The sequence below is a fragment of the Saccostrea cucullata genome, unplaced genomic scaffold (assembly GCF_032062105.1).
Source record: "Saccostrea cucullata isolate Sc308-1 unplaced genomic scaffold, CSIRO_AGI_Scuc_v1 ctg4784, whole genome shotgun sequence".
Lineage (NCBI taxonomy): Eukaryota > Metazoa > Mollusca > Bivalvia > Ostreida > Ostreidae > Saccostrea > Saccostrea cuccullata.
The window spans coordinates 1-17,835 of NW_026940813.1; the positions used below are offsets into that span (position 1 = coordinate 1).

At 33.7% G+C, this 17,835-nt stretch overlaps 2 protein-coding genes across 2 annotated transcripts; one reads left to right on the plus strand and one right to left on the minus strand.

Annotated features, from left to right (window-relative positions):
- Positions 1 to 4,408: 4,408 nt before the first annotated feature.
- LOC134256363 (uncharacterized) lies at positions 4,409 to 5,096 on the plus strand. The gene has a single exon (XM_062739008.1). The coding sequence runs from the start codon at positions 4,476 to 4,478 to the stop codon at positions 4,995 to 4,997; it is 522 nt and encodes a 173-aa protein (XP_062594992.1). The 5' UTR covers positions 4,409 to 4,475; the 3' UTR covers positions 4,998 to 5,096.
- Positions 5,097 to 7,967: 2,871 nt separating this feature from the next.
- On the minus strand, positions 7,968 to 17,818 carry LOC134256367 (platelet-activating factor acetylhydrolase IB subunit alpha2-like). Its single transcript, XM_062739012.1, has 5 exons — positions 17,671 to 17,818; positions 12,512 to 12,601; positions 11,595 to 11,711; positions 10,994 to 11,116; positions 7,968 to 10,366 (listed from the first exon to the last, which is right to left on the minus strand). The coding sequence occupies exons 1-5, from the start codon at positions 17,734 to 17,736 to the stop codon at positions 10,046 to 10,048; spliced, it is 717 nt and encodes a 238-aa protein (XP_062594996.1). The 5' UTR covers positions 17,737 to 17,818; the 3' UTR covers positions 7,968 to 10,045.
- Between the last annotated feature and the right edge of the window lie 17 nt (positions 17,819 to 17,835).

Genomic DNA, 17,835 nt, shown 5'->3' on the forward strand with positions numbered 1-17,835 from the left:
TAAGGTAATTGAAATATATTCGGTATGTATTATTTTATCATTTATATATTGCTTCATTATTGAAATATTTTGCTAGTATAATGTTTGTAAATGTGATATATTTCCAATTATTATCTACTTTAAATGAAGTATACAGTACCATAAATAATATGTTTTCAATACAAGAGTGCATCTTGACTTTGTCTATGGAATTAAACAAAAAATTATTTTAACAAAAGAAGCATTTTACCTCGACTGCAGTAGTTATTGATACATCGGTAACCTGGGAAACAGTCGGAATCCTGCAAACAAGGTGTGTTTTATCAAATATTTCCATGTAAAGGCGCGTTCTGAATGCTAACTTCGTTAAATTCATAAACGTGTCAATAATATTTCTTACTCTACACATAGTAAATATTATAAAATAGCAGTTTACTACTCACATATCTACAAAATCCTCCAGACTGCGCTTGCGCGGTGGAGATGGAAATTAAAGCAATTCCAATGCACATAAAAGAATTCATTACGAAGGTGGGTGATCGGCTGCAAATAAAAAAATAATATATATCATTTAAAATATTTTCTTTCAACATTCATTGTAATAAATAAACTTTCTAAATGTTACTTTAAAACAAATTTCCTTCGCTTCTATATCCTCTTGTTTCGGCACCTGCTTTAATTTACAAATATTTATCATTACCAACCATTCATTTTACATGTGCATTGTATTTGTAGGGGGAATCTTTTTTCGGTTTCGAAAATTAATGGTCACAGATTTCAAATTGACATACAAGATGACGCGAATAATAGTTGGTTTACAGTATACAAAACAAAGAAATCTTCAGACAAAAAAGATGATGAAAAAAGAATATTAACAGTCTCGTTTAAAGTTAGTCTTTTGTAAATTATGTGGTGGATACAATTAATGACTTGTCAGCAAATACAGTCTATCATTAAGTCATTAAGTCGAGTGTTAAGAAACTATTTCATGCAAATTGTTAGGCCATTTTTTTTTCGAACGGAATTTTTCCAATCATCCTGTCATAAAAGAGCACGGAGCGGGTGTGACTGGTCGACAGATAATTACTCCTCCATGGCACCTGATCCCACCTCTTAAGTTTTTTGTATGTCCATTTGTGCTCTGTTCACACGATTTAAAATCTCTCAATGAATTTTTGAGCATAATAATTAATATTCGTTATCTTCATATCTAATGCATAATCATAAAATCTTTAATGTGGTACAATGATCGATCAGCTTTGCATAGCAGCTTAATTCCAGCTGGAGTTACTTTTACGATTTTAGATGATTTAAGAATTTGACATCAACGACGTCACAATGCATTGCCTACCTACCTGGCCGGTAAGTTTGGAGGTTCTGAAATTTTCGCAGAATCAGAATGACTTTTATAGTTCTAACCTCTCATCTAGGAAACCTTGTCTATTACATCGGGAGCCGATCTTTTCCTGGTTCAGAGCACCAGTTATGTCATAAATATGTTTGTGGTAAAAAGTATTGTTGATTCTAAAAATTCATTTCTAAAGTCGGCAGTGCAATGACAAAGCGACTCGGTACTTGTTTAGATTAGACATGTTTCAACATTTGTAAAATATGGCCATTGCAGAAAAACACGGTTTCCACATGGAATGATATTTGTTAGTATAAATATTGATTGATTGCAGGACATTTGGAAGAAAAGTGTATTTGGAATCACTGCAATTGCATGAATTAAGAAAAATCCTTGGTCATTCTGTTTGATAAACTCATGTCATTAAATAGGTAAACGTTACTTTACAAATATCATTTGCATGAAGCCGGAGCTGGAGTAAACTTTTCTGATCAACTTCTCTTCTTTTGGCGTGAAATACTTGGAGAAAATGAATAGTATTCAAGCTCAGTCAAGTCCATTAAGCAATGTATTATTGAAGCAGAGCAAATCAGATGTGGGATCAGGGACTATGGAGGACTGAGCATCCCCTGCAAACCGGTCACACCCACTTGCAGTGTTCCTTGTCATGATTGAGAATTAACGGGAAAATCCGTCAATCTTTTAGATTGTATCAAATGGCCTAACAAATAGTATGAAAAACGTAAATCAGCATTTTACTAAATGACAAATTGTATTGCTGACAAGATCATTGTATCGACCATAGGACTGATCTGATGACTTTAAACGAGACTGCTAATATTTTCTTTCATCAATTTGTCAATAATTTATTTCTTTTTATAGAGCACTCTCTTGCGTACCGAATATCAATGAGCGATATAAACCCTGAATGCAGGTACATGTAATGAAGGCATATTGCTGCATAAGTAAGGGAAGCTGAGGATAGAAAGGTTGAGTCATTACGTTTATCACATAGCTTGGAAGTTATAGATAACTATTAACGTCTCTTTCTAGTAAAATATCTAAATATGAAACAGATGTGTCAGACTCTGTGGTATCTTTTATTTCAAGCTCACTGGGATATATGGTATCGACATAAGATTGGAAATAACCATGTTGTTATTTTTTATTGACAATACGTCGTCGATATATCTGAATGTCGAGTTAAAGGCTACATCAAGTGTTTTCGTCTTTTCACGCATAAAATTTTGTAGAAATTCTGCTTCATATGAATACAAAAATAGGTCTGCTAATAACGAGCGCAATAGCTACCAATTGAATTCCAATACATTGTTGAAAGACCTAGTCTCCAATTTCCACGTAGATACTGAGAAAGAAGAAGGTACAGTTTCAATACAAATCTTACCCTGTAATGAAACTGATGTAAAAAATGAACACTCATGTATTCTGAATTATTGAAATTCCATGCCTAATAATTACTAGTATACAAATCATTCTTCTTGAATGCATCACCATATACTAATTGTGACATCATAAACATGTGCATTTTCTCGTATTTTCTTAAAATGTTGCAGAAGACACCAATTTTCAAAGGAATTTTCTCTCAGAAAATATTGTCGACGTCATCAGGCATCGCCCACAAAGATTTTTCATTGTATTTTGCACAAAATATCCAAATATTAAAGTGGGCGACGGATGTGGACATTATTTTCTAAAGGAAAATTCCCCTTGAAATGAGTCATTTTGAGGCTTTTTCTGTTTAAAATAGAGAAATGCGTCGAATCAATGACGTATTATTTGCAGAATAGTACTCCTTCGTATCATATTCTTTCCTGATCTTTCACAGTCATAAACTCAACTAATATTTTAGCCAGTTTAAGAACTTTTTGAAAACATTAAATTTTTAAGTCACAATAAAGCTAAAACTATAAATTCTTCTTCAAGCATGCATCCTTTTAATATTATTAACTTAGATGCTTTTCTGTACAATCAGGATATTTTTAACAGCATACTTTTTGCAAGTGACCAATGACAAGGTAAGCAAGTCTACGGGTTCCATAATTATTGAAAAAACAGCTGTCAATGATTCCGCTCAGACCAAAACTGCAGGAGTAGTATTTTGGGTGTTTATCAAAGAATTTTCCATTTTAAGTAACGACGGCAACATCGTTCATCGAAATATAAAACCGATACACATAATTATGCATTTTTGTGTATTCTTCTTATATATGAAATTATATTAAAATCATGGACACATTTATTTACTATCTCATAAAGCTCCTCTGGTCTTTGACTTGTAAAGCTAAAATGAGCCTCTCAATTTTTAAACGAGGTAGGCTATTGAAATATAAATTCACGAAACAAAGATATTGACAGCTATTGAGTCGAATGCTGACGTTTTACATATTGTTTGGTCGTTTTTACTACACACTGGGTTGTCTTCTGATTTTCCTGTTTGTCGGGTCAAGACAAGGAGCACACGGCGGGTGTGACCAGTCGACAGGGGATGCTTACTTTTCTATGGTACCTGATCCATCTCTGGTGTTTTTAGAGGTTTGTGTTTGCAAATTGTAAATTTTTCAATGGGCTTTTGAGCTAGATCATTGTGCGTTATTTCCTTACATTTCATTACAATCATTGAAGTTATCAGTAGCTGAACATTGAAAGACGTTTATGAACCAGGATTTGCATTAATTTATCGTATACCAAATACAATGACCTGATCATAGAAAATAGATTTCATGCAGTTGCATAATCTTATCTTGAATACAATATGATATATAGGATCCTAAAAAATTGCTTAAAAATTCCTTCGGTCATAACTATAATCTTTTGACCGAGAGCTTTTTACTCATTCCAGGACTAATGTTCAGAAAATTAACAATTAAATTTTTAATTAATCAACTTTTGAAAACGTAAAACTATCTTGTTAATTGATAGCTTACAGTTTGTACACTTAAATAAAGATTCTTTTGTTTTGAGATAATAGATCAAAAGAATGTAAACAAAGGTCATATGTAACATTACGTATTTACCTATATGTTTATACTTAGCGATAATAGGACGTATATTACACAGGAAGTACATAAATATCACGCGCTTATTACAACCCTAAGTCCCTATCATGTAACGGTGGAGATACAGTGATATGGAAACCTCGGGAGACAGAGTTCCCCAGCGACCACTGGCTAAACTTATGTTCTACCTCAAATCAGTGTCCAACTGTGTGGACATTGAAGATTTGTGTGACTTACAGCGATGGACAGATTTCACTCATTATCATCTGCTCACAAACAAAGAGGCGGACGGTGTGGCGCGTTTGTGCTTCGCTCTGTCTCCAGACGTACTTAAAGACAAGTGTCTCAAAGACAGTGATTCAAACACTAAGGCTTTTGATACAGTGGTTTACAATCTGGACCACGCTAAGAGACAATGGGTACAGGGTGTGTCAGATCACGTGACTCTCAGTGGTAGTCTGCTTCGTGTTACGGGGGTTATAGCCTGCAAGTCAGAGTGGTTAGAGGAGTTTTATTATGCTCCAATCAAGCATTATGAACACGTGCTGGAAGGCGCCAGAATGACTTTCAGACTCGGATCTTCATCTTCAGGCCTAACACAGAAATCTCAGACAACGTATGGAACTTTCTGTATGACGGGTTGTGTGAAGTGATGTAACGTGATGTCAATGAACTTTACAATATATATCAGTTATTGTTATACTGCCGTGTTCCTAAATTGTTTATTAATATCAGCCTATCAGGATTTAACTTTTAATTAATTACCAATTGTTGTTTATTTTGTATGAAAATAATTTTTTTAAATATCTGAAAACAGATTATATTATATATTTTAGTACGACCATCGTCTCAAGTCACGGTTCCGAGTCCGCATAGCTTTCTCTCTCTCTCTCCAGAGCGGATAGGAGCGGAGAGGATCGTACATTTTGGCAGTGGTTTTCGACGATGAAGTACGACATAACATATTAGATACTACGAAATATATAACAGGTCGGAGAGAATACTCGAAATCGGGTATTATCCGTGAAATCGCGTATAATACCCGATATTAGGGTATCGTTGAATCCGCGAAATCGGGTATTCCGTGCAACTTTCTATAAAAACTAAAGAATAAAGCAACGGCGCATTATGCCAGTTACTGTTAATTGTACATCAGTTTCTTTTGGATTTATTTCTATTAAACCTAATTTACATGGTTGTTAAATAAGAAACAGGTTGAAAATAGCTAATTGAAGGTGAGTATCTTTTTAAATCAATTTAGCATGGAAATTTTTATTCAAACACACCGTAAATTTTTTGGTTGCATTTTAATCGATACAATATATGCTATTTTACCTTTTATGCATTTGTGTGAAAATTGAGAGCGAGAAATCATGTGAACAGGATTTTCTTTTCTTTTTTTTGTTTTTTTTTCTTGGGGGGGGGGGGGGGGGGTGTTATAAATAAAAGTCAAATGTGTACATCTTTTCATGAGCTTATAATACATTGAATTTCTCAATATAGATCGAGGTACAGTCATATTCAAATATAAATTACATAGCCAAGTTTTCACATTTCTTTTAGTTTTTACGTTTATGAACATGTTAATGAACAAACTGAAACAATGGAGTGTTTAATTGCGCCGTGGAAACTCTTGTCTTACTTTTTGGGAATATAATTCCTCATCGGACATTAAAATTTCATAAGAATTGTAGCAATTCCTTTCTTTATTATACTATTTGATAGACCGGGTAGATTTTACCTTCTGTTGTCTATTTTACGCATTTTTTTTATATCGCTGTCTCAAAACCTCATTATAATATGCTATACAACGGACTATCTGAATGGTTCTAGACAATCACTATGTCAGTTTTCTTTTAGTTATTTTATCTGTGATACTTATTACTCATGGCAATAACTTTTCTTAATACTCATCTATAATGACAAAATATGTTAAAAATAAACATGAATTTAACTTACTTGTAGTATCATATTGTGTTAGAAAATAACAGGTTGCTTTTTGTTTACCTATATAATTTTTATTTGATGAATAAATCTTCCCTATAATTAAAAATATATAACCGAATTTAACCGACCGTCACATTCAAAGACAAATAGCAAAAAACTTTGCGTTAACATTTAATTCAATGATTGCGAAAGGAGAGGTCTCTTGGACACATGCAGAACACAGTCGAGGTTGTTTTGTCAGAGGTGGTCAAGAAGAGTCCCCCCCCCCTCTTCCCCCTTATGAGGTCGCAAAGAAATGGTAAAATATTGATGACTTAGCGAAATTAAACGATCAACAGTTATGTTCTCTCATAAGCTGTATTCCTGAAACTATCACTGTCTCTGCTAAAATGTTGAAGACATATTCTGCAAATATATTGATTGATTGATTGAATATTGTTTAATGTCCCTCTCCAGAATATTTCACTGATATGGAGACGTCACCATTGCCGATGAAGGGCTGCAAATTTAGGCCTATGCTCGGCACTTAGGGCCTTTGAGCAGGGAGGGATCTTTATCGTGCCACACCTGCTGTGACAAGGGGCCTCGGTTTCTATGGTCTCTTCCGAAGGACCGCCCCATTTAGTCGCCTTTTACGAAAAGCAAGGGGGTACTGAGGACCTATTCTAACCCGGATCCCCACGGGGCTCTGCAAATACATATGAATGATAAAAAAAGATTTTCAAAAAAAAAAAAAAAAAAAAAAAAAAGAGAAAGAAAGAGGGTTTTTTTAGCCAAAATTTTAGACATTTTTATCATTACATTATTTATACATTCATAAATAAATTTGATTTTATGCACAAGATGAATGTGAAAGTAATTAATGACGCATAATTAGATACGATAGACAATCTCTTGTTTATACATGGCATTATATCTTGTGTGTGAAATGTATTTCCGTATAATTTGATTTATTTACAAATTGTTCATGTTTGTCGTGTTGATGTGGAATTATTATAAATTCCCGAATTCTGATACTTTACAATTCTGTTGTGTTGGGAATGAACATGAGGAAGATGCATATACTTTCAACATTATAAAAAATATAAAGCAAATCGAACGCCTTTTTGTGTGCAGATCATGAAATGTACTGAGCTCCACGGGTATTTGTTGTCCTGAGCGCATTAATCTTGACGCCCAAATTCTTACTTGGCTAGTGATACCTTTAGAAAACATTTGTATCTAGATGAAAGTTAACTCGGCAAGATGCGCCATCCCATTGTTTAAGTTTTATTAGGTGATTACACCTCCTATACCCGATTTCGCGGATTCAACGATACCCTAATATCGGGTATTATACGCGATTTCACGGATAATTCGATTCCGAGTATTCTCTCCGACCTGTATAAGGCGCGGATTCAGGAACTGAATTTAAAGGGGACGCAAAAAGTAGGCAGGGAGTCAGGGGCCCGCCCTGAGGCCCCCAGTGGGTCTACAGCGAAGCCCTGGTCGGGGCCCTGGGGCAATAGCCCCCGGTACTTCCTGGATTCTAGAGACGTTGTGAGGTAAATATGAGGAGAAATGGATAGTTTTCGATTTATATTGATCGCAACGAAGTTGGAAGGGGTATATATAGTGGAAAGGGGGGTCAATAAAAAGATAAATTCATGTAAATAATAAAATAAAATAAAAATATAAATTCGTTACACCGGTAGTTACTTTTGACCTAAAATATAATTGCTCCGATCACAAAATATACAAAACGCTACATTAAAACCTGGCAAATTTAAGAAGCTTTACAAAGTAAAAAGTTACATGTACCACTAAAGAAAGATTTAAGAAAGATTTCAACTCCATGAAAAATAATCAATCATAGAGTGCTACTTAAACTGTACAACTCAGGATCTTAAAGAAAGAAATCAACATCAAAACCACTGTAACTTATATTTACTATCAGATTTGCGTAAACATAAAACATTAATATACATGTACCAGTGTACAAATAGGCTTGTAATTTTATTCAGGTTGACAGTGCCAGGACAATCTGCTACAATTACACCACCAAAATTAATGTTTGCTGCATGAGTATTGAATATTTGAACATTATAATTTCCTTGTTAAATCATACAATTACACAGGTCACATTTATCATATTAATTTTTATAACAATATTGTCACAGAATCACAAACATTCTGTATTATTAGATGTGACATCACAATTAGCACTTCTTCCCATGGATTAAAACTCATTATTGGATAAAAAAAATCATCATCAAATAATTGGATGGAAATACATGTAGTTGTAGATAATGTGTAGATTATTTTTAGACATAACGATCAGTGACATCCGTCATTGAAGTTACCGTAATATCATTATTCAGTTTATATCATAATTTTGATGAGGCACAATATTTTACTAAAATTTGTTTGTATGCCATCTGGAAGAATTTTTTTCCCATGCACCAGAAAAAAAAGCAAATAAACAATTAAGAAAAAATAATCGGCTGAGATCATAAAAATAAAAAATATCAATTTTTTTAAACAAACTTCATAACAAGTCATTCACAAGCCATTTTTATAACATATATTATCATAACACAGTGATAAAATAAGAAACAACCAAACTTCTGACATCATCAAACCTAGAATATATTGCACACCTGACTTTATTGAACTTAGAATATATTGCACTTTGTCTGGAATGTTAGTCACTAAGGCCCAGCCACAAAAGAAATGATAGAATATTTTATACGGAGAGCCATTCACACAAATGATTTCAAAATTCTACTGTCTGATGAAATATATATTCCCTTTCAAAACAACATTTAGCATAAACGGCAATTATTGTAGACACAGTAAAATGAAATAGTGACCCAGTTTACCTTCATTTCTTATAATGCGATTTTCAGATATATATGTTACAATGTATATGATTCAAATATAGTAACCTTGTCTTTATAAAGGAAAATTTTAATATCTTTACACTGTTTCCTATATACACATGAAAAAACCACCCAATCAAGTGGCATCAAGTCAAAAATAATATCTCAGACGGGTTTGGAACCCATGTCGACTGGAATACAAAGGACTGACCAGCCATCCACAATGAATGTCATGTAATGTATAGCTTATAGTATTGCACAGATACATAATGCTAACAAACTGTAACATTTATATTACATGTAGCTCACAAATATTTCTCAACAGATCAAGCTGAAAAATTTGGAATATTTGGATTTAATAGAATAACAATACATATTCTAGATAAAATCTCTCAAAGTGGAAAAAAAAATCACTCAAATAGGAAAGAAAAAATATCAGCAAAAGATGTAACTTGCAAGAGTTAATTTTCACAGCTTCTAATTAAATTTTTTATATTTTATTTATGGTAATAACACCATATTGCATGTGAATGCCTAAAAGATAAATATCAGAAGAAAGTCTATTAAAAAAATTCCCTGAAGTATACCTTGTACAATGCAAAAAATAAATATAAACCTTAAACTTTGCTATGGTACCTCATGGTTCATATCAAAAATATGCATCAACAATCAAAGACTTTCATAATTTTCAAATTAGATATTCCTTGAAAAATTTTTATGTACATTGTATATTAATTTAAAAGTATGCATAAAATTAATCTGGACTTTTGGGACATTTTTTTTTTTGCACAGAGTAGATATTTAAGCCACAACAATAACAAAAGCTTGATAAGCCCTCTATTATCATCCACCTATGTATATAACAGTTGTCCGAGTATCACAATAGTCTTGGTTTAGCTATCTTCTTCATCAACATCCGATGCTGTTGTAGATATTGTCATTGATGTGTTCTCTACTTTCATGAACACTTGCAGTAAGTTCTGAATTTCCTCTAGTAACGGTTCACATAGTTTTTGATAACCTGCATTCGTAAGATGAAGATAATCATACATGTCGGTATGGCTGATGAGACCATTTTCTCGGACAAACATGGATGCTTCTACATTCAGGAAACTAACATTAGGCATGTTTTCAATTTTTTGTGACAAATTAAAATTTATTTCTGCATTTTTCTCTCGTAATTTGTTTGGTTTTTCTCCCCTGGGTGGTAATCCCTGAAAATGTAAGAAAGAAATTGTCAGCATTTCCAATCAACCTATTTGTAGCTTGGATATATGGTACATGTCTATACATACACCATTTACCTGAATTCCTATGTAATTTACATGCTATATATGCAGCTATGTGTATACTGTTGTGTATATTGAATGCACTAATGAACCATAGAAATCATCTAGTTACTATGGCAATGATTTCTGTGCTCTTCTGTTTATCTAGTTAACATGATGATGATTTGTGTGCTCTTCTGTTTATCTTATTACCATGGCGATGATTTGCATGCTATTCTGTTTATCTAGTTACCATGACAATGATTTGTGTGTTATTCTGTTTATTTGGTTACCATGACAATGATTTGTGTATTATTCTGTTTATCTAGTTACCATGACAATGATTTGTGTGTTATTTTGTTTATCTAGTTACCATGACAATGATATGTGTGCTATTCTATTCATTTAGTTACCATGACAATGATTTGTGTGCTTTTCTGTTTATCTAGTTACCATGACAATGATTTGTGAGCTATTCTGTTTATCTAGTTACCATGACAATGACTTGTGTGTTATTCTATTTATCTAGTTACCATGACAATGATTTGTATGTTATTCTGTTTATCTAGTTACCATGACGATGATTTGTGTGCTGTTCTGTTTGTTCTGTATGACGTTTACGATTTCCATGATCCCGTCCGTTACTTCCTCGGCTGTGTTACTGTAGTTGTTTGTGCCAGCAAGAACAACCACTACCTAAAGAAACAAATAAAATTCAAAGTAGAAGGAGTGATCAAAAATGACTGTGGCCTGGCCCAATACAATCACTTTAATTTCAAAATCTGTGTACTTTTTTACAGTGCCATTACACACATAAATGTCAATAACAATTTAACTTGATATTTAATGACAAATTACATTATTGACTATTCAAAAACATGTTTTGCATATCTAGCACAATCACAAATCGTTAAGTTAAACTGAAGTAAACAAGGTTTAGAAATTTACACAAAATCTAATTTTCCATTCAATTTCAAAGGCATGGCAAAGTGGAGCATCCCCTAACATATGGGTAAACCAGTACCAGGGATATTTCCAAAGAATGTGATTCTGGGAATATTTTGTAAATGTTAAAAGAAAATATATAATGTTTTTAACTTTAGAACATCATCCTTCCTGTTGCAACATTTATGTTATTAAGAAATTAAGATAACTTTCCATCTATTAACCTTACTTTGGCTTCTAGTGTGTCCAGCTCTCCATTCATCAACCTCCACAAGATATTCTGAGTCTGGTCGCCTCCGATCCCAAAGTTCAGACAGTGTAGAGGCTCAAACATACTCTCCCATACCTGTTACATAGGATAGTCAACGAAGGGGATTAGCCATAATTTATCTTTATAGAAATTATTTAATGTCTTTCTTTTATAGTCTTAAAACTTGTGTGATTTTTTTAAAAACTTAATAATATCCATGATATCTATGTAAACTGTAATCTGGATCTGCAGTTACAAGGAATTTAAAAAATAAATACAATCTTCAAGTTGTGTGTATCATGTGTAACTGTATGTGTGAAAATTTATTTAGAGCAGGTCTTTAATTACTCTGCCTTAAAATTTCCATATGATAACAACATTTATTATATACCTAACGTGTATCACTCAATTTTACTGTAGAATTAATGCAATCACGTGACGCCGTGATCCGACTTTCCGGATCACCACACTGTGGTTTTCTGAATCCATATCACCCTCTCTGAAACTGATGATGTAGTATGCAAAAAAATGACGTTATTTTTCTTGCGCGTTAAAAAGTCCATTGTTATTATGCTTTGTTTTATGGATAAATATTATACAATTGATCTCTAAAGTTTTATTTGGTATATTTAGCTAGTTATAAGGGGGTATATAATAAATTTTTATCATTATAACAGTAACTTGATCCGAAGAGCCGTATCACATCTCGTTGACAGGTAAATCAAACTCGACGCTTCGCGTCTCGTTAGATTTGATGATCCGCGCCTGTAAACTCGACATGATACGACCCTTCGGATCAAGTTACTGTTATAATAATATATATTTACTTTAAGCTATACAGTATGTTAACTGCAAATGACTGTGTAGAAAATTGATAAAATCTTGTTTTTACGTACATTTGTTTGTGCCAATCTCTGAATAAGAGAATCGCCTACAAACAACACCTCTGGCTCTCTCTCCCTGCCTTCTGTAATAAAGCGATTGTGCTGAAAATGTGAAAATATTTGTTAGATTCTGTTGAAAATATGTCACTTTTTATCAAATTGTGCTAAAATATGAGTAACTATTTGTCCCATTTTAATTGTTAAGGACTTAAATACTGAAAGTGAGCATTTGACTATTGTATATACTTCTTTTTTTAAATATGGCTGAAACTGAAGCTGTTCTAGACAAAAACTTTGACCTGTTCAATCTTTCCAAATTAGATAGTATCACCTGTTTGCTTTTCTGAATTCCTCTAAATGCATGATTCATGGGAGATTTGTCCCAATGGGCTTACAAAATTATCCAAGATTGAAATTGCTCTAGACAACAACTTTACCCTGTTCAATCTTCTCAAATTAGTCAGTACCAAACAATTTTCATCCAGATAGCATCAGCTGTCCCTGATTTTAAATTCATTTTTTAACCTGAACAACCATCTAAATTCATGCAGTGCCACTAAAATACATTTCAATGCAGAATCTGAAGAAGTGTCATTCTAATATAGCATAAGCTCTCCCTGACTTTTGTGTGATTGCACATTGTGGTTAACCCTGACGGGAAGACGTCCGCATTTGAACTTTTACTTTATTATGGTTTGCAGCTAAGTGTAATGTTTCACATTACATCATGATTTAGTTGACAGCTGCGCTCAAGGTAAATTGTACACGACTCCTAACCGCAAGCTTTACGACTGGAACTTTCTTCTTATACCTGATTGGTTGCTCATGCAACAGACTATTTCCGTGTCAATGTTGATAATTTAAGTTGACCAATCACATGAATTGTTTACGCTGGATGCATCTGACTAAAAAAGATCATGATGTAACATAAAACTTTACACTTAACTGCAAACTATACTATACATGTAGGTCCCCTGGACTTTGGACAAGGAATCTAACAATCAAGGTATAAAACCTTCCTACTTCCATATTCCCCATTTTGAATGGCTTAAAAGGGGTGGGGTGGGGAATTAGAGTAAATAACAAGAGGCCCGTGGGCCACATCACTCACATGAACACTGAGGCTAGGAAAAAAGCAGAAATCAGTTTACTATTGAAAAGTTTAAACCAAAAAGTGGTCCCAACCAATCCTTCATGGGTCTGGGTAGAGGGTATGATTAGAACAAACTTGAATCTACACTAATTAGGATGCTTTGCTTGCATATTTCTTTGACTGTCTGTGGCTTTTTTGCCCTTTACATTTGAACTTACATTGTGCCCCCCCCCCCCCACTAAAATATGACAAATCATGGCTTTGCCAGACCTGTTTACCCATTTCGTCGTCTCTCAGTTTTTTTGATTAGATTTCTCCGTGAGGTTTGGCATTTGCCAGTAAGATTTAAATTTCCGTCGATTTAACATATATTAAAAGAGAACAACTACTATACTAATTACAAAAACTTGGTTTTACAACATGGTCATTGTCATTTTATAATACCACATCGTTTTGGCAACCCGACATCACTTAGGTGTTTGAAATTTTTCTCCTTTTAATCGACTCAAATGCGTGAAACGAAGACATATCAAAACTAAAACTAACTGCTAAGTTCCAAATTTCCAATTTCAGTATTTTCATAAAAGCAAAACGTGAGACGTATTTTAGACGAAAAATCCGTACAAAATACGGCGAAATCGTAAGAGTAAACAGGTCTGCTTTGCTGTCTTTGAAAAAAAAATCCTAATATATATTCATAAGTAAAACTGTGCTCATCCATTGTGGCCCCGCCCTACCCCAGGGGTCATGATTTCATCAAACTTTAAACTACACTACCTAAGGTACTCCAGCATGCTAGAGGTTCACGGCGAGATACTTTTGACTTGGCGCCGCGTAACCTCTAGCATCCATTGTAAAAATTCTCGCCGCTGAAACCCCAAGTGGAAAAAATTGTTTTATTAAGAAATAAGTCTTTGTATATTTACGAATGGTACGAAATAATAAAATACTTAGTATTTACGATAAAACTTACGCATAAAACACTGTTAACGTCTCGTATTAGCAATAAATCCAATATTTTTTAAATCGAAGCAGAATTTGAAACAAGTCGTCTGTTCAAAATTCGGAAATGGAATTCAGAAAATCTGACGAAACGAAACTAGTGTAATGCAACGAAAATTTCGTTTTCTGACAAGCAATCCGCAAAATTAATATGAAGTCAAATCGAAAGTACTTCTGGTGACAAATTGGAATATTGACAATTTCCATTAATTAACAATAATGCACAATGAATAAAATGGATTTTATTATTTCTTGTGACTTTCATACCCCATGCTAACACGTAGGTACCTGAAAATTACTTGTTAACAGTTTATTTCACACATAATACGTTCCGCCCAAAATCTCAGGCGGAACGAGCTCGTTAGAAAATGGCCTTCGGATGTAAGAGTCCCAGGTATATAAGGAGCGTAGGGACGTTAACCGAGGCTCTTACTTGTAGGAGTATACCTAAGGATGCTTCCATATAAATATGACCAATCATAGCTTTGCTGTTCTTGAGAAGAAGATATTTAAAGAATTTTCCTATCTATTTCTATGTAAAACTTTGATCAGCCATTGTGGCCCAGCCCTACCCTCGGGGGTCATGATTTGAAAAAACTTGAATTTACACTACCTGATGATCTTCCCACATAAGTTTCAACTTTCCTGGCCCAGTGTTTCTTGAGAAGATTTTTAAAATATGCCACTAAATTTTCACTAATTCTAAAGTATCTCCCCTTGAAAGAGGATGTGGCCCTTCATTTGAACAAACTTGAATCCCTTTCACCCAAGGATGCTTTGTGGCAAGTTTGGTAAAAATTGGCCCAGTGGTTCTTAAGAAGAGGTAAAAAATGTGAAAAGTTTACAGACAGACAGATGGACAGACAGACAAATGGACTACAGACAAAATGTGATCAGAAAAGCTCACTTGAGCTTTCAGCAGGTCCAGTCCAAAGACTATTTCTACCTACGTAGGTATTAATAGCTACGTAGGTATTTAAAGCTACCAAAAGTAGCTATTTTTACCTACTTTATGTAATTTATGCATTTTGCGACCAAAAGACCAAACGGCGCAACATGGTAAACACCATATTTTTTTGATATGGTCACACTTATGATGAATACGACAAAATTTTTGCCAAAAAATGATTACTTCCTGAATCGGCAATTTTACATTAGTTTCTATGCAAAATTGATAATATACGAAGTTTTCATTTTTTGGCCAAATTTTTGTCATATTCATCATCAGTTTGACTGTATCAAGAAATTGTGTGCTCACCATGTTGCGCCGTTCCTGCATTTGGCCACAAAATGCAAGTAAAGCAGAAAGTAGGTAAAAATAGCTACTTTTGGTAGCTTTAAATACCTACGTAGCTATTAATACCTACGTAGGTAGAAATAGTCTTTGGACTGGACCTGTTCAGCTCAGGTGAGCCAAAAACATAAAACTGCATTTTTTAAAATTTGAACTGCTGCATTAAATCTGGGACCTCTACAAAGTTAATACTACATAGGCCCCTGATTAAATATGTACATTTTCTCCCAATTCAACAACACTTTTCAAGAGAGACAGTGTCTACGTATTTGAGGCGCATGTCACATCTACTGATCTAGGTATATTGCAGTCATGCCTTTTTTGCTTACATTTTCAAATGGTAAATGCAGAGGCAAGCGGTATATCTAGTCTTCCCGACTCCCGACGCCCGACTCCCGACGGTCCCGGATTTGGGATTTTTGGCGATTTCTTTTTTACCGGTGCACAGATTTTATTCAAACTTTTCAGGGACATTTTCTGGGTTTATATGAATTCATTAGTGCATAAAAACTTTAGGTAACTTGTCTTATTATTACTGAACCAGATGTTTCACCTGCTAAAAAGCGGTAAATCTAGTACTCTGTTATAAATGTTAAAACCAAAAACGGACACCGATGTTTTCGTAGAATCGCGATTAAAAACAACAAAATGAATAATAATTTTTTCAACAAATAAGCGGAAAACCTCATTTAAATACCAGATATTTTGTACGCCTAAAAACACCAATATAGTTTCTTTTTTTCCGTGTATAAATCGTTCATAACGCTATTTTTGCTGACTGATTTTAAGTTAACTCTAAATTCTTCTTATTGTATGAAAACCTACACAATGACAAAAACGTTATCAGATTACAAGTAATATTTTAAGGACCATGGTTTGTCCCCGGTTACATGTTATGTTAACAAGTCATGGTTAATACTAATCATGACTAATAGCTTTGATTTAGAAGCAGTTTACAATACATAATTACTTTTTTTTAATTTGTCAGAATATCTCTCCACTTTCATTGTATCATCCAGGTGATTAGGAAATTGATTATTTTACCCAAGCTAACACTGATTGAATAAAAGCTTATATAATAAGTGATTATCTTCTTCATTAACAGGTTTAAAAGGAACCCGAATTTAAAAGTCATTTTGATGTTGGAATCTATAAAATTTAATTGTTCTTACTTTTCTAACACCTTCAATTTCACTGAAACACTTATTCTATCTTTTTAAAAGAAGAAATATCTTCCAAAATAATATTAATATTATGATCTACGAAACCTCACGTCTCCGCTCATCGCTATGTATCGATAATTAATAAGCATAACTCTTAATTTAAAAAAATGTGAGTTTCAGTGCGTACAAAAATAAAATATGTGAGTTTCAGTGCGTACAAATTATCTAGCATTTAAATGAGGTTTTTCAGTTATTTGTTAAAAAAATATATTCTTCATTTTGATGTTTTAATCGTGATTTTACGAAAACATCAGTGTCCGTTTTTGGTTCTAACATTTATAACAGAGTACTAGATTTACCGCTTTTTGGCAGGTGATACTGCTGATTCAGTAATAAAAAGGCAAGTTTCCTGAAGTTTTTATGCACTAATGAATTCATATAAACCCAGAAAATGTCCCTGAAAAGTTTGAATAAAATCTGTGCACCGGTAAAAAACAAATCGCCAAAAATCCCAAATCCGGGACCGTCGGGAGTCGGGCGTCGGGAGTCGGGAAGACTAGATATACCGCTTGCCAAATGCAGATTATTTTTAAATAAACAATTGTCATAAATTTAACACCTGGCTCATCCATCTACCGTCTCCTTGTACATCTTCTACCGGTATGGGCACTGTCGCTGAATTCATAATTTTCACCTTTACACATAAATTAAGAAATTTTTCAGCAATCAAACCCGGAAGCAGAAGGATGATGCGAGCTTGCGCAATGGATGTTAAAGGTCAAAA